Genomic DNA, 23225 nt, shown 5'->3' on the forward strand with positions numbered 1-23225 from the left:
GACACCCATGCGAAGAACACCTCTTCCCCAAACCTGCCAGTATCCAAGAGTACCTGTGAGCTCTGGCTCAGCACTGGCCTCGTCTGGCTCCTGCAGAGCGACTCAAACGCTCTTACACTCAGCCTGCCCGGGCACCACAGCCCGCAGACACTGCGGGGCATGCCCCTTCCCGCGCCCAGCCGAGTGGGAAGCGTGTTCAAAGGCACTGGAGGGCCTCGAAGAACCGGCCAGGCTGCGGCACGGGCAGCAACGTGGAACTCCACTGCAAGGACCTTCATCCTATCCCGACCTACTGAAATATATTTGCAGCATGTTCCCAAAAGTATTCTGTAGTACACACATTTTCTGTCTCTAATTACTTCACGGGATAAATTCCAGCTATTCCAACTATTAACTACCTGTCCAACTGTGAAGAAAAAAATCAAATATATTAGTATACCAATTATTAAACTGTGGCATAATTTTAGGTCAGACTTATTTCGTATCATGTTAATATAATCTAAAAATCTTAACATAAGGGGTTTTTATCTGTTCTTACACAGTTGCAAAGGTATCAATGTTTTGTATGTAGAAAAACTCAATAGAATATGTAAGTTCATGGTGGTTCTCTGCCTAAAAAACAGTATTAACCAAATCTAATGCTTAACTTTTTGGTTTACTTCTTGGCCAATACGGTTTACACACCTATTTGTATTTTTACACAAATAAATGGAGGATTTTAAAGTTTATTACTTCTTATACTTCACCAGGATCTCTTAATCAGCTTTAAAATAGACATTAATAACACAGAATCAGAGAATGGTTAAGGTTGGAAGGGATGTGATATTACATATACTACATATTTACATATAAGTATTTTTATATATCTTCTCTTGTTAGATTGTAGCATATTGTTTTCATGCTGAGTGATAAACATAGTCATGTGATTTAAGACTATAGTATGTTTACAGTGTCCTAGAGGTTTCAAAATTATTACCTATAACTTGTAAAGCAAATTAAACCAAATTATTAACGATGAAAATTTGCTCAGAAAAAAGAGACACCAAAGTGAGAAAATGAAAGAAATACAGTGCTGAAAGAAATATGGTGTAAATATTACTTCCACCTAATGATCAGCCTGTGTAGTGAGCTAAACCACAAAGGAGTGGGGAAAGAGAGAAAAAGAAAAAAAAAACAAAACAGATTGGAGAAACAAATTTCAGTCAGGAAAAAGTTAGATGTCCTCAATTCTGTTCACTTACTTAAGTGAACCTTTACATTATTTTTTTACAGCCTCATCTACTACCTTTAATTAAGATGTAATTAATAAGGACTTCAAACAAGAACTAACATAGACATCCTAAAATGTCTGTGTGCAAGTGATACATATTATTCCTACAAAGTTATGACTCATCTCCCTGTTTACATAGAGCCAGGAAGCTACAGAGAAACACGGCAAGAACATCTAGGGAATCAAATCAGACGTCTAGCACGAAGGTAAGTATCCTCAATTCCTACCTATGAAGAAATCTATCAAGGACATTAGGTAAGAGGAAAAAATTAAAGAAGTACCTGCAGGTAAAACAAGTAACTCCCAGGGAAGACAAGTGTCTTCAAGAAGAAAACAGCACCCAAAAATAAGGAAACCAGAAATACTAAAATATATGAACAGAAGGTGACTCACTGACAGAGCAGAGCTGGAAAAATAATTAGAAAGACAGTGATTATATATAACATATGACCTTCATAGATCAGTGTTGAATATTCATAAACTGAAAAGGTAGGCTTCCTAAAATTCCCTGAGAAGAAAGAGAACTTGGAAATACTTGCACAAAGCTCCAAAATTCAATCTATCAGTCAGTCAAAAAAAATAATCAATACGTTTCCAGAAACCTGAGGAATACCTCCAACATGTAAGCAAAAAGCACAGGATCTAAAACACATAACTTGACACTGAAATAGGAGAGCATTTTAAAAAAAAGATATAATTCAGATGGACATAAACCTTTACAGCTCAGAGAAATTAAGAGAGTATTCTTAGTTCTTAAGGGTCTTTTGCAATCTAAATGATTATATGATTCTAGGATCTTGAGTCACAGAAGAGCTAAGTCACGATATGAAACCCACAGCAGAGATGACAGTGAAAACACAAAAAGAATTTGCTGAAGTACTTTATAGCAAGCGTAAATATAAAATCCTGCATGGAGCTTTGTGCATAGACCCTTCACACCACACTACCCTTTGTCCAGACATACAAACAGACAAAATACAATTTCTCAAAATTATTTTTGATAGAATTTGTCTCACATTTTACAGAGCTTCATAACTTTTTCAACCACACCTTAGAGTGCCAAGCTGCTTGTTGACTTGTCTACACAATGGTTTGCACACTATGTACTAGAAACACAACTAGCGATAAAAACAGCTTCTTCAGTGGAACCAGTTTAAAACAACGAACCCTCATGCCCACATCTACTCAGTGCTGGTTCCAAAGAAAAGAGAAGAGGCCCTTGGCGGTGAGTTTACCAGCAGAATGGGCCTGACAGCTTCTACTAACAAAAGAGTAAATGGAGGCAGACAACCCAGAGACTACTCTATGGCTCCAAAGCCAAGTGACGTAAGAGCCGACACATCTATACTCCAAAGCACTTGACCGTGGATCTCCTCCATGTCCCATGTGGTGTCCCTAAGAAATCATAATCTGTAGGTTCCCCCCCAGTCAAAAGCATCTCAAATACTGAGAGGGCTGAACTACAGCACAAGGCGGTGTTTTCATAGAATGAAACCTAGGTCTGTCTTGCACACGCTAGCATGTTGATTAAGGGCATGCCTTCTGAACTAGCAAAGGCTAGTAATGTCCTCGCAGCACTACACAGGCAGCCAAACCTGGTGCTGTGATGTTCATACTACATGCAAGGACTGGTTCCTGGCACATTATTCCTCAAACAGTCCCTAGGTATGATATAGGAGAGCCCTAGGTAGCATGAGCCAAAACCACGCCAGAAAACCTTGCTAATAATTAAGCTATAGGCTTTATCAGCAGTGCAGCAGTCGAGCTCACACCCAGGTCTTGCTGTTTTTAGCAGCATAAACTTAGTCAGACTGTCTCCACCAAACAACCCTGAATTCCAGATTCCTCCTCCCTCCTGAACCATCACATTAATTACACCAGACTACAAGGATGTAGAGAAGCAGGCTCCCCTCCCATCCTCACACCACTGCGGAACTGGAACGTGCAGCTTCTAAACGCACAAGCACATATGCACCACTACTACCACTATGATATTCTCTAAGTTAGTATGAATAACACGAATGTATGATCCGTGTTATAAAAATTTTTGACAACTACTGCTATGTCTAATTCTGCAGAGCTGTATAAATATCTGCTCATCTTTCTGCAATAGTGAGCAAGTTGTCTCCCTTCTCCACCTTGCACAAAAGACATTCACAGCACGGATCCCCTTGGTCCACGTAGGTTCTTGCAGAAGAGCATCCTCCCGCTCTGTACATACCCCACAAGTACTTAAAACTTTGTTACCTAGGCTTCAGACTTGTTCCTGGCATGAAAGCAGTATTAATGAAAAATATCTCTCTAGAATAGAATAGCAGAAAAGTGCAGGAATCAGGAGTATTACCACACCTTACAGAAGCTTTTGGTATCAGTCAGGCTGTGTCATCTATTTGTACAAGCAGACATGGCAGGAAGTCCTTCCTTTTTCAATAAATTTGCATTTACCCGAGGACTCTTCTCACAGGAACCTCAGCTAAAGTGTACCATTATACTCTATGGGATCACATTCCCCCCCTCCGCCAAGAAATTTTAAGAGAAGACTGGGCAGAGATATCAACTTAGACATCATCATTTTTGACAGCTAACTAGAATTTCCATATTGACTCTTTCAGAGCTAAAACAATCTTCTCAAAACAGCATTCAGTTAGCCGAGTTAAAAAGTGATGCCAGTCCAGAAAAGAAAGCACGTGGGAAAGAAAAATTAATTCCTTCACATGAGGCCCCTGCTGACTGCTCAAAACATTAGCTGGGAATTTGAGAAACTGCTTCCTATTCTTTATGGCTCTATGAAGGCTCCAAACCAGTGTAACGCCAGCTAATGCACCAGCTTATGCAATTCTGGGGCATAGCTTCATGAACTCAACAGTGAAAGAAACCAACAGTGCAACACCAAAACAAACACTTGCTCATACAGGCTGAGTACTAGATAAGAAAGAAAAAAAAAAAAAGAGAGAGAAAAGTAAACAAAGCCCCCCCCCCCCAAAAAAAAAAAAAAAAAAAAATCTTTATGGAAGGATCACAGCCGAACTGGAGAGAAACTACAAGGAAGAAATCATAACTCACACATTTTGCTTCCCACTTGGTCTGCACAAGGATTTAGAAAGTACCTGAAGAGCAAGCTGTGCTGAAACCACTGCAGTTCCTAGGCACAACAGTGAACCTACAGCAGGAGTAAGAAGCCTCCACACCACCTTGCCTTCACAGATACCGGCTTGATTCAGTTCTAGTTTTCATGCAGGTCCTGTCATGAATAGTTGTCCATGTGCATAGGCACACAGAACCAAGTATTCAATTGTAAGAGACTTCATGGGTACATTTTAACTTTATTTACCGGGAGTGAAATGCATTCCTGAAACAAAATTTTAAAGCTTAAACCACTTATCCACTAAATTAAATTTTAAGGAACACAGATGTTAAAAATGTTCATCATTTTGTATTTCTTCCTAGGAAAAGCAAGGTTTGCTTGTCAAAGGTAATCAAATTTATGCTGACAATGATCAGGCACTGAACACGAATCATGCCTTCCACAAACAAACGGAACGATTCCTCTTTTTGATCAGTCGTTATGAGGACAAATGTTGGTAACTATGTCCTAGTATTTCCCTACAGGAGCGGAGGTCAGATGACTCAAAGTAGGGATGCCCAACCTGCATCCCCAAGGCTACGCATCACCAGCCAAACAACTTCATCTGGCTGGTAGCCAGTTTACAGCCACCCGCTTTCCCTTCGGTCTCACATTAGTAACTGCTAGCTCTCAGCTTCCTCATTTCTTAGGGGCAAAGGGGACTGTGGTTTCACTTGTAAGCACTTTCTGAAAGCAGTGGTATTAGATAGTGCACGCGCAATATAGTTGAATCAGATTTGCTGAGCAAGTGCAGATCCTTTGGGAACGTAAAACCCACTGAACATGAATGGATCAGCAGCGCTACACATAGGCATACATATAGTAAATTTGCTCACATGAGAGGAGAGGAGGATGATTTTGGCAGAGAAACCTGTGCTGCTACAACAATGTCTATTACATAGCCCATTCAGCTGAGAAATCCAGACTCCACTGTTTCAAAATTCAGTTTCTACTAAAACACACACAATTTAACTAAAAACTAGCAATCTCATTTTTGCAAAACAATTCATTCAGTGTCTTTAAATACTTCAGTTATACCAGACAAGACCACCATGAAACACTATTACTCCTAAATTCAGAGGAGTTACCTTGCAGATTAATTAAAAAGTTACTACTCGGGGTGGGTTTTTTTCCAGTCTCGTAGTAATACAGACAAAAAGCATTTAAAGAAAATTAAGACTGCAAAGTCAACCAATTCAGTACAGGTCAGAAAGATGCTGACTTACGCAACCTTCATTCAAATTCTTACAACTACATGCATCATGATACTGTCTTTCCTGACATCACCACACGATGTATTTTTCCACAAGATCTCTTAGGTGGAAACAAAGAAGAGTACTCAGTGAGTAGTGTTCAGTATTTTGCATTTGCCTGTTTTTCACAAAGTGACCACCAGGCCTTATTTACTGCTATTAACATACTCAAACTGCTCTGAGAATACACGCCCATATTGCTAGAAACGACTTGAGTGATGGCCTGATCATACGTAATCATGGAAAGATGAAATTCCTGTGTTCCTGTTTTCCTTATACAGATCACAGGAGTATTTGGGGTCTCCCAAGCCGTACCAACCCATGGCAGTTAAACATCAGTTCATTTCATGAACTGTACAGGACAGCAAATTCCCTGCAACCAGTGTCACTTACCTTGAAAACACTGCACACACAGGATTGACTTTAGATGCAAATATATTTTTAAAATTAAGTGATCTTTTAATACTTAAACAACATTGAATTTGAATACTTTTTAACCCATTTTTATGGGAACATTTTTAGACATACAATAAGATTTCCTCACGAGTCTTTCTATTGCATTTACTATTATTAAGTGCTCTGCAAATACTAAGGACTGTTTTCATACCTTCTCTGTGAGGTGGATCACATTCTTAATCTGCAAATAAAACCCCCAAGATTAATATTATCTGGTAATTAATTGTCAAATATTAGAGTCCCACAACCTGATTTGGCAGAATTACATACAACTTCATGTACACAAACACAGATCCTTCTACATTACATACTTCTGTATTTTAATCACATTTTATTTACTCACTTTTTTAAACAATACCAATATTATAATCACATTGTTATGTAAAATAATCTTTGGCCTAACATCTGAAGAAATATAACACAGAAAATAAAACACATGCCTTAATACATTTGGGCATGCCCTGTAGCACAACTGCATTTCTACAGACAGAAATTAACACCAAGTAACATCAGGACAATATACTTATAAAAGATTAATTATTACTCTTGAATGCATTCATGCAGTTCTCCTTTGCAAGAGTTACATGAAACGTAGATGCAAAGCATCTTTGAAAGCTGTGGTCAGGTATGAATAGATACGAATATCATTACCATATACTTTGGATAATAAGACTAATTGCAAAATGACGCTGTATGACATTAAACTGCTGTGCAAAATAAAAAGCCAGGAAATGCAAAATAGACAGGTATAAACTGCAATGCCAGTTGAGAAGCTTATTTGGCAGCATATTCTTGTCAAAAGATTCAAGTACAAAACTCTGGGGAAGCTTGTGTCAAGCAGGTTTTCAGCTGTGTTTCCTAACAGAGATGCACGTAATACTTCAGTTCCCTGCACGCCTCACAGTTTGTCACACAGCTAAGAAGTCACTAGAGACTTTTATTCCCTAACTTTATTTTTACTTACTGCTTTCAGCATAGCTTATAAGGTACCTCTATTAAAAATTTACATAAATATTTCTAACACTGGCGTAAATCACTGCTTCAGAAAATTTTAACGTGTTGCGTCCCACCTGAAGTAAAGGATGATACTTAAGCAATCAGAACTGCACCAGAGCACTTTTGTGGGAATACCTTTAGACCACATTCCTCTTAGAAACTGCCTACAATGTTCTGGTGAAATGTAAAGCTTTTTTAGAACAAAAGGTTAAAAAAAGATCAGATGTGGTTTTCCTTCCATTTTCATAGGCTCTTGGATGACTTACGACTAAACACACAAGTCATGGTCATCTAAACGGTCATGCTACTAAATCAAGTTTAGATGACTTCACCGGCCATCTAACCCATTCACTACTGAAGTTAACTATGAGGGACCCAACCTGCTGTGGCACGATTTTATAAATATACCATTAGGTGAATGCTGATTATGTAGACATTTCATCCCATCCTCCAGTCAACATGGATTCTTTCAAAGGCGCTGGGTAATTTCTACACTGAACAGAATGAATATCCAAGCATCTATCACAAGCTAATCTCTTGCAGAGAACAAAAACCTACATTGCTGCTACAGAGAGGAGTGAGAGCAACCCAAGACATGGCAATACTACTGTGTATGCAAGTCAGTGTTGCGGAGCTGAAAACTAGAGCAACTTCTCCTTTTGCTGCCTTGGATTAACAGCTCCACAAGAATTCAGTGTTAGGGTCAAGGTTTAGCCTGTCTACTAATGCACATAATTTGAATTTATTTCAAGAATATGGTAAAACCGAGTATAAAGACAAGGTTCAGTGCTACAGATGAAGTGACACTTTTTGTCTAGCAAATCTGTCTAGCATTGTTGACTGTGATGCATCTTACAAAGTTGTATCTTGTATAAAATAATTTGGTAAGATTCAAGACCTTCATTTCTTGAATTTCTTGTTGCTGCACAATCTAAGAGCAATACAGGTACTCCAAGAAATGCACGTTACAATTGCATACTCAAAACAAATTAATGGTTGGAACAAAATGATCACAATTTCTAACTAGAGGGCCAAGGGTCTTGAATGAGGTCCTGGGCTTTGCAGCACTATATAATATGCAATCAGGTACAGCAAAACAGTTGGTGTGCCTTAAAAAGAGTAAGTCACGCCTCCCACTGGGGTCCCAGGCTTCAGAACACTTGATAAGCAAAATTCCCCTACTAGTTTTGTGCCAGCAATACAAATTCAGAAGCAGGTTTCTAGCAGATGACATTAGAGAGCTCTTTGGCAGTCAATCCAGACACAAAAGGTATTGTTAACTGTGACAGTGATGATCTGCAGTTTCTTAACTTGGAACTAAGAAAGACACTGGACAAATTTTGCTACTGTGTAGCAATAATAAAGATCAGCATTCCCTTTTTACAGCAGGATACTCTAAATTATTCTCGTTTTTATAAATCGTTACCTTTCACTTGAAGGATTCAGGGTATTTATTTCACAAAGGTTGAACCTCATTATCTAAGGGACTCAGAGCTTCCTCTTTTCATGCCCACAGGCACAAAAATTGGTATCTCTCTCTCTCTAATTGATCCCTATTTCCAAGTTAAGTTAGCAGGGGGAGGGGAAGGGGAATCATTCTGACATGCTTGGTCCAAGTTTGCCAGGAAGAGGAAAGGCTTCAGCCAATCTAATTTTAGATGCCTACATTTGATCTAGTGAGACCCCTTTTGTCATCAGTGGGGAGAAAAACACACACCTAGAACACAGTAAACCCTATCTCCATGCCAATTTCAAAAATAACCCTGAAGATCTCAAATACCTTGTTGTTTCTTTGTGCTTTTGCCAATAAGTATTTACTCAACTATTTCCTTATCTTGCCTTACATGTCAAACTGTTCACAGCTGATGAAATTTTTTGCAGTGTGTTCATACAGTGCACAGCACAACAACTAGCATTCACAGACACTACAACATTTGAAATAAAACGTGAGCAGAAAGGAACTAAAGATAACATGAAGCAAAGGATTTCAAACTCCTTCCAAGGTATTGAGAATGACAGTTCTGTGTGAGTATGGCATAATTTCCAGGAAAAAAAAAGCTAGCTGTGAACTGAAGATTTTAAGGGATGGGGGACCTACACATGTGCCTCCCACTGCAAGGCTTTATGTTGACTTTGGATTAATCTTCTCAGCCTTCCCAATTTGCTCCCCAATTTTCCAAGAACACCATAAAGTAATACAGACACCACAACATGTTATCACACTCAGGTATCTCTTCTATAATGACATGGAAGTTATGTTAACCCTACTGCCACAGGATTACACCAAGAAGGGTGCATATTTATGCATCTAGTCTCCTAAAATATTCTCCAAACAACTGAATTCCAGGAGGCAGGTGACCATGGTATCAGCACAACCTGAATGCCTTGATGTAAAGTTTAAGGCCTTGCGTATGGTGGGTTTTGGTGGGGGTTTTTTGAGCATTAGCACAATATTAGCATTTGTCCACATTCTGGAACTCAGCAAGTCCTCCAAAAGACTTAAAAAAAAAAATCATCAGTAAACCAATTATTTTTCCAGCCAAATTTTGTAAGTTCTTTGATGCAAGTTTTCTTTACATGGCATATATACTAACACCTTCTTCAATTAAGGAGAAGATGTTCATTACCCTGAACACAGTATCATTTCTGTCCAGCTGCAAGAAAGACATAGCTGTCAAAATAGTTTCACAACATTTTCAATTATACTGTCTCTGCTAAGCAAGAGCTAGTTTTATATAATTGCCAAACTCCACTGATTCCTAGTTAAAGTAGTAACTTTAACTATGCTTGGCCTTAGCATTACAAATTTTTAGCTAATTTGTAAGAGTTCTAAGCTTCATTACATGTAACTTATCACTCTCAGTCTACATCCCCATACACATCAATGAGTAGTCTACAGCACTGTGACTCAAGCTGAGAACCACTGAATTGCAGCATTAAAAATAGGAGGAAAATAAAGCAAGGAAGTCAGAGCCAGATGTAACGCTTGTGTTTGGGAGCAGATCTAGTGTTGATTCACCTGGTGAGGTGTGGCTTTCCACACTGTCTTTTGCTAAAGTAAAGTAATAGTTCTGATTATTTTTTCAGTGTTTGTAATGTTGCCATATTTCCAATATAAAATAATTGAGAAGCTGATTTCTGCTTAGTTCTGCTTCAGGGAAAATACTCTCAGGCCTGGTATATTTTTAGACCTATTCTTAAACAAATCTCCTACCTCTGTGCTTTGGATCAAGGACTTCAAATTCAGCCAGAGTTTTCAAAAAAATGTGTATTTTGCCCATGAGAAGGAGAACAGCAACTTCTGAAAATGCTACAGTAGAACTGAAAGATCAGGTTAAGGATTGGAAATAAAACCTTATTAGCAATGTATTTGCCCATCTAACTTGAAGTCAATAACTGTCTTGTTCACCATAGTCACAGTAATTATACATTTACAGATTTGTTAAAATGGTAATAAATGGACAAATCAGTGAAAACATCTGTAACTACAGAAATGTATTTATTCTGCTTAGTAGATAGAACTAGAAGAAATAGATAGAACTAGAATAAATATTGGTCAATGGCAACTAGAACTGACTGAATTCTTAATCCAAAACATGAACTCTACTTTTAAGAACAGAATTAGGCTTAACTTGCATAGAGTAGAATCAAAAGGAAACCAAGTCATCAAATAACACCAAAAGAACACTCTCAAATTCTGTTCAAATTGGGCAAGTTGCAATTCTTCTAATAAAAAGCGAGTTGACACGAGTCAGTAATAAACTGATTAAGTCTTAGCAGCTACAACTTTCTAAGGTTCCATCTGTTCTGTACATGTGCCACCCTGGGTCTTTGCCAGATCTGAGGCCTGGGACCTTCTTCTGTATTGTCAGTGACAGGACACCCCTGCTGTGCTCTGTCAACAAAGTAGTGCCTGTTTGAATACAGAGGTGACAAACTTGGAACCATGTGGGATACAATTAATACAGACAGCCTGGTAAATAGAAACTGAGATTGTTGGTCAAGAAGAATAGAAAATATGGATGAAAAAAACAGGGCATGGGAATACAGCCAAAGCACTAAGTAATAATACCACTAGGGGAAACTAAAAGTGACAACTTTTGGAATATTTGCTGAAGAAGTTAAACCAGAGTGAATACAATAAGGAAGAGTCTAACAAACAACTTAGAAAAAGCATAAGAACATTTCAGAACAAGGAATCCTGCCAAAGAATCTGCAAAGACAATAGGTAAGTTGTAAGAGGCACAAGCAGAGGAGACAGTTTCTCTGCAGAAATATTTTTGTTGCTGTTCACCATGGAAAAGCATGGTAAGGGTCTCACATCAGAGCACTTCTTCATGGAAGGCTCAAAGGGTCTGTTTCAAACAGAAACACTGGGAGAACTTAGAAACAAATTAACAAAATGGAAAAAGCAAGCTAGTTGCCAGAATGAGAAGGTACTGACTCCTTGAGCTTTGAAGAAACTATTGATGTTACTGAAAAATGTAATAGCTAAACTACTCAAGATCATATACAATCTGTCACTTAAAACTGCCCTAGTATCAGTGGTTCACATAACCACCATCTTTAAGAAGATTTTGAAGCAGACCAGAGAACTACAGACTAGTAAACTTGATATTTATACTGAATAAAGCAGTGCTAGTAAGTCTAAAACAGTTAGGGAATAAGTGAATAAATACGATACACTGTGGGAAGAGTCACCAGGGCACTTGTAAAATAGCTACACTTAACAAATCTAATACAGCTTTTTTAAGTAAAAAAAAATGTCCAGAAGAGAAAGTTGGTTGACAGCCTACTAAATTTCAAAAAGGCATTCCCCAAAGCCTCTTAAAGAAATTAAGCTACACTAGAATAAGAGCCAACAACCTTTTGTGAATAAGTCACTGGTGAAAAGACAGGAAACAATAGTGGACCCTACTGGTCAGCTCTCGCAGTGGATGGGAGTACCCAGAAGAGTTCTTCAGGAACCTGGTCAGGGACCTGTGCTTTTCAGTATATTTGGGGCAGAGATGTCCACAGACGCTATTCAGAACAGAAAAGATAAGGGTCAACTGTGAAAACATGCAGGATTTCTCTACTGGGAGTAGCTAGGAGGAGAAACAGGAGATGAAATTTGGTGTACATAAGCACAAAGCGAGGAAAAAAAGGTAAAAATGCTTCTTACTTTGCATACGCATCAGCCTCTGAGCTTGTTATTATCACTCACAGATAACTCCAAAATGTTAGAGTAGACACACAAAAATGGTAAACTCGGTGCTCAGCAGACAAACAGGCAGGTATCAGGAATTGTCAGGAAAGAAACAGAGAACAAAACAAAAACCACTATTAAACCACTCTACAACTGCATGCTATACTGAATGAACTCTTCAGTTCTGTTTTCTGATCCCAAATAAAATATAGTCAAACCAGAAAAACTACAGGATGTTATTGAATATCTCCTGTACAAGGAACAACTAAATAAAATAGAATTCTTCAGCCTAGAGAAAAGGCAGCTGAGAGGGGCCAAGCTCTTTCTGTGGCACTGAGGCACATAGAGGAAGCAGTTGTTCCCCATGTCTTCCACTGGGACACCTTGGTAAAATCACATGGAAACAGATGGCAAATGACAGGTTCAACTTAAACAAAAAGGAGGCTGTTCTTCACATTCCAGGTAATTAAGCTGTAGACTTCTTTGCCATAGGCTCTTCTGAATGTTAAACACTAACATGAGCATATGAAAGACTGGGCAAAATTTTAGAAGGAAAGCGCATCCAGACCCACTAAATTCCGTGATGCCCCCTCTGGTTATGGGTGGTTTGAAAACTATGACCGCGAACTTACTCTTACCGTATATTTTCCTCCCTATGCATGTGCTATTGCCTCTGTTAACAGAGTCAAGAGGCAGAGCTGGATAGCCGCAGTGTGTACAGCTGGGTTTGCGCATGCTGATAGGTAACAGAAAGGGAGGAGAAACAAGACAGGCTAAAGAGACTAAGGGCACAAATGGAAAGAGGCAGAACATTTGCCACAGGTAGTATAGTACGCAGGAGAGGTGTACTGGGCATAATTGGCAATGTTTTGATGGTGGGGGGGGGGGGGGCAGCAGGACTGAGTGTAACCTTTGGCGAGGGGATTGGAGAACAAAGAAAAAGAAGAGATTTCACAGAGGGAAGGGGTGTCTTCCCTAAGAGCGTGCGTGTTTGTTTCAATCCCAGAATCAGTAATTAGAAGTTTGTTAACTGACAATAAATTAAATTAGGAAATTGGGTCTTAATCTGAAAAGTCTACCTCCAATTAATTGAATATTCTAAACCCATGAGTATTTTTCACTTGAACCTCCAGGTTTCTCTTCCTCTCATTAAATAGTAGGTTCTATGGTGAACATCAACACCATTACCTTCAAAGTCCCTACAGAAAGAGAGGATTCTGTTGTCAGAACCGGTTTTCAGTAGTGTTGAGTTTGGGGAATGGAACCTCACACCCTGTTTTTTAGTAACGTGACAACTCCTGAACTTCATGTTTGTTTCCATATAGGGTATAATTTACTGTTAAATAGGAATACAAAGAAGGCAGCAGTACGAGTTTTAAAACCGAGTAAAATATCAAAATGAACAAGTGTTAAGATCTCACCTGTAATAAGTATGAGCCAGGGGTATCTCCACTGGAAGTCTCATTTTGTATCGTATTCTGTTGGGTAATAGCATCCTCCTTCTTCCGCTCCTTCTGCCCTGCTTCATCATCTTCATACTCATCAAGGCTCTAAAACCAGAAATATCAGTTATAAAATAGTTTTTCTATGTTGCTTCACATGGTTCTCATGTTTCATAAAATTCATGCATCAGTGAATATTTTCAAAGAGTAATTTCATATTTCAGAAAAGTTTAATTAATGTTTAAATGCTTTTCTTTCCGTGGATATTGATATCTCCAATACAAGAATAAAGTTTGACAACTAACTGCTTTTTCTTAATCACAAAAATAAGAAATCATCAAATCAAGATCCAACTTGATGAAGCTTTAAGCAACATTGTCCGAGCTCAGTGCTAATCCTGCTGTGAGCAGGAGCTTGGACTATACCCGAGGTCCCTTCTATTTGAAGGACTCTACAATCCCGCTTGTCATAAGCAATAATTTTACCACTACATAAGAGATTTTGAGGAAGTACAGAAAAGGAAAAAAAGTTAATTATACTCATCAGCTGATCTTTTTTTGACACAGTGGCATCTACTGAGATTGAAGTGTCAGTCTCACCCATCTTAATTTTGCTCTCCTTGGTTTTGGTTTTATCTTTGAAAACTTACCATTGAAAATTACTCATTTTTAAATTAGTTGGACAGCCATTAATTACTAACCATTAACACATATATAACATTTTGGCTCTTCAACACAAATGTTTTGTACTAGATTTGCTGAAATACTTGATTCAAAAGGATTAAGTTTCTACAGCACTCACTGTTGCCAGGTGAGAGACGAGAAAAGTAAATAAATAAATAAATATTGGTAACACTGCCTCTGCTCTAACTCAAAGCCACACTGAGGCCAATGGAGAAATGTGAGGACTCAACCAGCTTTGGACCAGGTTAGCTATGGCTAGTTTTTTTATTTTAATGTACACAAATTTACAGAAAGAAAAAAACCACAATCTCACATTTGGAAGACCAGCTTGAAGCAGACAGGAAGCTCCCAAAAAATTTGACCACAACATCACAAGCTATTTGCCAGCATTCTGCATTAAAACAAGAGGTGTGTGAGACCTAGTTACAAAAACAGGGAACTAACCATTCTAATACCTCAGAAAAAGCTTCTAGATTAATGTGCAATTGCTTGGGAAACAGAGAACAGGGCTACAAGAGAACAAAGATGAATGTCAAATTACTTCAATGGAAGTTTCTAATGCACAAAAACCAAAATCACTACTCTGAGGCTTAGATACTGACGACCTCTGATATCTTATCCAAGGGATACAAAACTAATCAAAAGCATATAATGAGAATGTTGGATGCAGTATTTTTTATTTTTTAAAAAAACAAAACCAGTGTTATTTACTAGCTGAAAATAGCATTAGCGTATAAAAAACTAACTTTAGCTGCTCCAAAGCAAACACTATGGTGATAGAAGTGCTAGAAAACTGACAAACGAGAAACTTACATGTTTCCAAAAGTGAACATAATAAAAAGAACGTAAGTGAACCTGAATAAAGGCCATTTAAATTCTCTACAGCACTCATGGCAGAATACTAATGCAATTTCACCAGTCTACTTCTAACCAACATTTTAACGCAACTGGTGTGTACTTCTATCACTAGAAACAGGCATATTTGAAAGATTATTACAGCTGAATCATTATACATTCAAAAAAAAACTTTCAGTAAGTGGTCTTTTCAAATAAAATAATTATAAGTAAGTATTTAATTTGGTTCTTTCAGGTCCATTTTTAACAAAGCCTTTAAAAAACACTGTCATGGCACATTCTAGAAGATCATCTTTAAATCAAGATCCTCTATCTTTTATCAACTGTAAGGCTTAAAATTTTGGTTACATAAGCTTAAGTCTATATCCTAATTTATCTCATTATCCTAATAATCCATTCTGAAGTGACAAAATAAGAAATAATGAGCCGCTACTGTGACAAGAAATGGAGTAATCTTCAGCTCTTACAAAACCAGTCTTGTTCCAAAAGAACTATGAGGCTCACAGAAGGTAGCACGTAAGACTAATATCATGCAGATGAAGAATGATACCATGTTAGAAAAACAGGAAAACTTCTGGATTGTTCTTCTGGTCTTTTAGTTGTTCATGTAAGAGAATGGAGATCCCAGATAAACTCAAAGGAAAGAGATGGCTTGACATGAGTTTGAAATAGCAGCCTCTAACAAGCGTAGGAGAAAAACGACTGGAGACAGAAGAGACCAGTAATCTTCACGCAACTCAAAAAAGCTTTGCATTTTCAGGGAACAACATTCTTTAAGGAGAAGCATAAAGCTCAAATTACAATACCGTAGGTTTAAAAAAAAAAAAAAAAAAAAAGTCTTTGTGGCGACTAAGTAGACAAGTGCTCCTTTCTTCACAAATTCTCTCCTTCAGATACATGCTTCTCACAAGCTTTCCAGAGACCATCAGCATTCCACAGAAATATTTTTCTCTGAATACAATTACATCTGTGAGGAAGAATGTTCTTCTTTCTTTCGATATAAGATCACCTGCTACTAACTACTCTCTTAGCAGTTTTGGACAGGAACAACATGCCATCATTCAATACGAAACTTCCAGCCACAAAATTTTAAACTAAGCATTTCAGTTAGGATTTGCCAGCGATGTCCATTCCCACCCTTTCCCTTCTTCTCAGGAAGGTCAAAGATCACAAAAGACTGCTAATCTATACCATCAAAAGGTATTCAACCCCCCCAGATAATTTGTATTTCCAAAGTTAAAGGCTTTCTTCCCAAGCAGTGACCAGTTAGATAAGCAGTTTATGTAAATCTAATTTGGAGCATATAACCTCTGCTTTAAAGGCTCCTGGGGCTTGCTCCCACTCGTTTCCCCTCACTGGAGCAGGCACCAAGCCAGCTGGGTCCAACACAAGTTTGAGTGGTGAGAACCACAGAAGCAGCGGGTTTTTATTACTTGTTACAGATGAGGTAGAAGAGTCATGGACAGGTTGATCCTCACCATTTGCAGCCCATGTGGCACATTTGGCTAGGGTTGCCAATGCCTTCCTGCCCTAAAGCAGATTCCTAGTCACTGTCAAGGACCTTCTGTGGTTTCCCAAACACAAAGGTTATGCTCCCCTTCCAAACATACAGACAGGCACATACCCACACACTAATGTAAACCACGTCCATGAAATGCCTGCTGAGCACAAGTCAACATGATAACTATGGAATTTTAACATTTTACTGCTTTTTACTGAAGTTCTTAAGTTTTGTTTCAATAACCATTAGCCTTAATAAGGAAATCCATTTCTTTCGTCTCATGATGAAATAGGCTTTCTTACACAAAACACTACTTTACATTCAATATCCTGCTTATGCACGTCTCCATCAGCTTCAGTTAGATTGCTAATCTTAACGCTATTTATATTCTAAGCTAACTTTTAGAGTAATAAAAATCAATAAAAGCCAAGTTTCCGTTTCTAGATTAATTATTATTGAAAAATTAAAAATGTCCAAAGTGGTGTTACACACTTTAAAACCCATTTTTGTTCAAACTGCCCTGCAGCTGAAACTGCCTCAGCCCACAGGACATTTCAGACAGATGGATTACCGTGTCGCTCGCATTGCAGGCTTCTCTCAACTGCTACACTTTGCTTTAGAAACTAGTTTCACATCATTGAAAAAGACATAAATGCAGTAATTACTTTCTCTGTCAGCACAGCAGAGAAATGGACTTGTAACCACCGAGGTATAATTCTGACCCATTATATAATTCTCTCTGTCCATTCCCTTCCCCCTGCTTTTTTATTTTGCTGCTAGGCACATACCATTTCAGATTCTTATTTTCCATTAAAATCATCTGAGTTTTGTACAGCAGATATTCAATGTGACATTCCCACATCTGATCTTAATATAAGGAATCCACAGAAATTCTTTAGGTTTTCTAGCATTTCAGTAAATGTTTGAAGCTGTAGTATAAACATTTTTCTGTAAACCTCCAGTATGGAAAATACAAGCAGAATAAGATGCTTTCAAAAGAATCAGACTGATGAAAGAAACAGCCACAAAGATATCCCCACATTCCAGCGCACCACCAGCCTGCAGTTTAAGGAGACGTTGTACAAAGAACATTTCTAATGATTCACTGCTTTGCTTCCTATAAACATTTGTGCATTGCTAAGAACAAACAAAAATTGGGGAGGGGCTGTCTTTTCCATGAAAACAAGCAGTACTCCTACATGCAAAAGCACACACAAGCTGCTCTTGTCACAAGAAATGGTGCTGAGTCAAAATGTCACTATCCCCATCCCCCTTCCTGCACCAACTTGCTTTTTGCCTTGCACTTCTGCTGGCCAAGCACATATCTAAGAACTTCCCAGTTCATTTCATGAAAGGTCAGTCAGGTTAGTTTCAGCAGTTTTAATTACCCCAGCTGATTTTGCCTGAACCAGATACGAGCCCCTTCAAACTATTTATTTCGCAAAACTCCAGGAATGGTTGCGCTACATCAGCTTTTTAAAAATGATGAGCACTTGAGATAATATATTTAACCAGTGTAGCAAGATGTGCAAGCAGATACTGTCAGTAAAACCCTGTGTTCAACTTCACATTCCGCAATAAATAGAATCCCTACAGCACAAGCACCATCAGTTATCTTGACTTTTTTTTAGCTTCTTAACCGTGCTAACAATCTAGGAGAGGAAACAAATCTAAGCTTCTTCCCACTGCCCCAAAACGATTTTGAACAATTAAAAATTTTTTTTTTATAATCAATTTTACCGCAAGGACATTTTCCATGTTTAGTAAGAGCTCAAAATGCACTATCGCAAGTTCACATCAAGATGCTGGGTAAGTGCAAAGGTTTCCATTAAATGTAAATATTTCCTAAAACCTTCGACCATAGAAATACAAGACAAGATACAAGAACTGGTTTTAACTCTGAAAAAAATGTAACTAGGCAATTAACTACAATAAAATACATTTTGGGAATCGAAACTCTTTTTCCCTCAGCTGATCATTCAGAAAAGCCTGCAAAAGTTAACAGCAAACAAAAGATTACTACTTTACACATCATTTCTTTATAATCACTCTTCTTACTGCAGCACTGAGAACCAAATGCTTCTTTGCTTTACCATGCACAGCTCTGATATCTGTTAAATACCATCTTCCTACCTCTTTGCACAGTATCAAACATTTCTGTCATCACCTCCCAAAATACACAGCAAAACAAGCAAAAATCTCAAACCTCAATGATGAGATTATAGTACATTTCCCCTTCAGAAACACTATTTTTAATCATACTTTTTAAGCACACTTTTATTACAGTGTCCAGACAATACCCAAAATATTTAAGTAAAACCGCTTTACAGTAATATATTCTTTTATTAGAACAACGGGATAATTGGAAAAATTGCATCTTTTTCCCTAGGTTTTCATCAGGTTTAGCTTGCCTAAGTGCTTTTAATTTACAAGTTAGAGGTGAAAATAGCCAATGTTATTCATAGGAACTATCTAAAATCTACAAACAGTTTTATGGGTATAGACTACCCAGTAAAAGATTTTATATTTTTAAGAATACTTGACCTTAATTCTCACATTCAGAGAGTCCAAAAAAGGGTACTGAACTCCAACACCTTATCTGAACGATCTTTGTGCACTTCTGAAAGTCTACATATCCAAATAGAGCAGCCCAATATCAACAATGAGCATGATCACAAGCATGGATTTTTAACCCTGAAAAAGAGTAAAGGCAGGAATCTTTGGTATCTGAGATCAAAAGAGACCTGAATGCAGCAATGGGTCAGTGACCAGCAGGTGGGCCAGAGCACAGCTGACTGCAGCCATAGGATGCGCTCATCCTTGACAGCGCTGCCAACAATGCAATCCAAAAAGATGAGCATCACTTAGAGGTCAGCGAGATGCACGTCTTGCTCTACAAAACTCATAGCATTCACGATTATAAGTCACATTTACATTTTGGTTGAACTCTATCCTCTTCTCACCCATAATGAGAATTTACAAGTGCATACTTTGTATACTCATTTGTATTTCAGAGTAAATACAAATTTGCATTCTTAAAATCCACTTAGAAATGTTTCTGGGGGAAAAAAACCCAACATATTTGTCTGTATTAGAGCAAAACAACAAAGTACTTTGAATTCTTTTAAAGCTTTAAGTAAAACATCAACTACGTCAACACCAGAATGTCAATTATCCTTCATTATAATAACAAAAAGCAGCTATGTTTGCAGTTTGTTATTCAGCAAAATACACTGTTTGGCCACCACTGTCTTCAAACATACCACAAGAATGAGTTCAAAAGTCAAATGTTTAACTTAAACTAATAGCCAAAAAATCCTTTATCGCAAGGCTTGTCACGAATGATTGGTGGAAATGCTCAATTTAACTACTTAGTACGTGATATTAATATTAAAGTCACAGAGTAGAATGCCAGGGATACAAGAGAAACTGCAAAGGACAAGCTATCTAGCATTATTAAAATCCTTCTAGAAAAAATGAAATTAAAAATATGGACTGGCAAGCTATCGGAATTAAGCACCAAACTATTTAATACTACAATCAAAGTTAGCATCTTAGAGCCTTTTCTGATTGATCACCATCTAAGAATGGAAGTACTGAGCAGCAGAATTGACTGAAGATCATTATGCAAAGAAGTCAAACTGGTGACACCTGTTCCATGGCGAAATTATTATACAAACATAATGACGACTCATCCAAAAGCACCACCAGTGCCTTGCTCTTAAAAAGAAAAAAAAAAAACAACAATAGCAAATAAGGAGGCTAAGAGAAAAGCAGCCAAATCCTCTTCTTGCTGTCAGTATACTCCACAGGCAGTTCCAGCCCATCGGACTTGCAGAACTACAGGGCCCACGCTTCAGATACAGCGCAGCCCCATGGGCCAGAAGAGTGAAACTAAACATCCCGCTCCTCTTTGAAATTCCGCACACTGCTCTTACCTCTATGCTCTAATCAAGTTTTGCTAGTGACAAGACATCTTTTCCTTTCTCTGCTGATAGTTTACATCTGGTATAGCGTTAATGAGCACTACATTCTGTACACAGAAATCACTAATAGCACTAAACATACAAACCAAATCTAAAAGTTACAGAAATGCTCCCCAAAATCACACACACAAAAATTTGCTCCAAAGTGGAGTCAGTCACCAAACCCATCTCCTTAGCCTCCTAATTAACGTTCTGAAATGATGCATCCTACCTAAAACGAAGGTTGCAAACCAATGGCTGAGCAGAAAAAACCTGGCAAAGAAAAGTTTTTCAGCCAGGAGGAAAAAAAAAGACAATTGTTGAGGATATTTGCACTGTTCACAGAAGAAATAGTTCTCAGTTTGCATCATGCCATACACGTTAGGAAACAACAATCACAGATTGCAAGAACAGAAAAGAGAATTCATCCTGGATGTACAGAAAACAAGCTCTAGTTTACAGACTTGATGCCTGCCTACACTATCTTTCTTGTAAAAATTGCTCCTGTATTAAATAGGATTCTGGGAGATACTGGTATTAGAGAGCATGTAAACTATCTGAAAGTTTACCCACCGGGAACAATGGCTGAACAAAAGCCATTCAAAGAACAGTTAGAAAATGGAGTTAAAATGCCTGTAACCACCATCATTTTGACTTCCATTGCCATGTACTTCTGCCAAAACTAAGCAAATAGAAACAATGCTCCAAAAGGGAGAAAGATGTATTGTCATGTAGATAAAGACCATACAGATTGAGCACCCTTCTCTTTAAAGTCGAAAGAACAGCAGAGAAATAAATCTTGGAGAAGATTAGCACACTATTTTCAAAACATAAGTATTCCTTTTAACATGACCATGTAACATTACATAGAAGGCATCTAATTCCTGTTTTCTTCCCTAGCACATCTATGGTATTTCTAAAAAGAAATAAAGATGAGATCAGTATTTGAGGAATGTTCTGAAAGGAGATCAAACAGGTTAATCAGTGTACTATATTTCTAACTATCCTATCCTCTGAAGCATGCAGTTTGTAGCAATTTATATTGTCTGAATATCAGGTTGCATTTAAAGTGGTTTTTTTTTAAAAAAAATGCAGTACAGTGCCTTCATAGGTTTCTGCTCTCTTGCTTAACAGGCTAATTGTTAATTTTTCTTTTTCTACCCAACTGAATCTCATTCAGTGTTTACACACAGTGGGTGTGGGATTGGTCAAACTAAACAAAGCCAAAGAGGCTGCTGACAGCCAAGCGAGCACGGACAAGCCACGACAATAGACTCCGAACCAATTCCAAGGGAAAAAGAAAACTTCAGCACAATGCCTTTCTGAGACTTGTACTGCATTTCTCATTTGGGAGCGGGATCTTCTGAATCCGTAGAAAAGCTGATAAAAATATCAACCAGCTTCTCTGCTCTCCCAGTTGTTTCTTTTTAGTCCTCATACAAATAGCTGTTCTATCCGGACAGATATGAGGACTCTACACTCAGCCATGGGGTAGAAAGGGAGAGGAAGTACTGAAAAAGCACCTTAACCAGGATAGGCATATATCTGGATAAAAACTGTTGAATTTGACTTTCAAGGCAATAAATAAGGACTTTTAAATCCCTCAGCACTGATGTCAGGAATAGACCGTACTGATCAAAGCCATACAGGCAGACAAAGCATATCTGTAGTACTGAAGCCTGCTAGGATGGCAATACACAGATAAGATCAAAAAAGTTTAAAGCTGCTGCTGCGGTCAATATTGTAAGTATTTCTTGGGAGAACACCTTATACCTACAAATTATTCCTAGAGACAATGCTGTGAAGCTGTTTCCCAACCTAGACTTCCAAGATCATTCTTTAGCTCTGCATTTGGAAGGAAGACCTCTTCCTCAGGGGCTCTGCCAACACTTTTGGTTTTTTTGTTGTTTTTTTTTTTTATAAATGCTCATATCAATGTCTAAGGCTCCTGACAGAAATCCAGTCCAGGTTCTCATAGTGCAATCCTATGCCCTAACAGCATGAAAGTCTTCTGTCACCAGCATTTGTACCCCTGTTTCTTATGGAAACTGTGCTCAGAAATCACAGCTCTCTCGTACCCATTTTTTTTTTAAATTCACTAGTGATGTGGGGACGAGGTGGGGGGTGGTAGTGCATTCCAGGCAGTAATAAATAATATTTAATAATAGATTACTATCTTCAAGTTATTAAAGTTGCACGGGGGGTAGGGGGGTATTCAAGTTTGCTAAAAGTGAAAGATGCAGATTAGCTGCCACAGTAATTCAAGGGCCAGACAAAGCAGGCAGTTACCCTTCCACCTGAGCAGTCAGCACTGTACACAGCCCCGAACCAGCTCAGCAGGTGTTTGACTCTTCCCATTCAAAGGCTCCGTGAGGAACTGAGGGAACTATAGCATTGACTTAGGAGTCAGGGGGAGAAAGCGTGGGAGACAGAAAGAGCTGTGGGAAAGGATGATAAAAAGAACATGTAGCTGATGCCTGGTGAGAGGGAGC

The 23225-nt window shown here is 38.2% G+C and overlaps 1 protein-coding gene across 1 annotated transcript in view; it reads right to left on the reverse strand.

Moving 5' to 3' along the window:
• Positions 1–23225, reverse strand: part of PAWR (pro-apoptotic WT1 regulator) — a 79598-nt gene that overhangs the window by 23450 nt on the left and 32923 nt on the right. Inside the window, exon 2 of the mRNA XM_049792447.1 lies at positions 13709–13837. Coding sequence (XP_049648404.1) covers positions 13709–13837 — 129 coding nt within the window. The remainder of the gene's footprint in view (positions 1–13708; positions 13838–23225) is intronic.

This window comes from Accipiter gentilis, chromosome 34 (genome assembly GCF_929443795.1).
Source record: "Accipiter gentilis chromosome 34, bAccGen1.1, whole genome shotgun sequence".
NCBI classification, from domain to species: Eukaryota; Metazoa; Chordata; class Aves; order Accipitriformes; family Accipitridae; genus Astur; species Astur gentilis.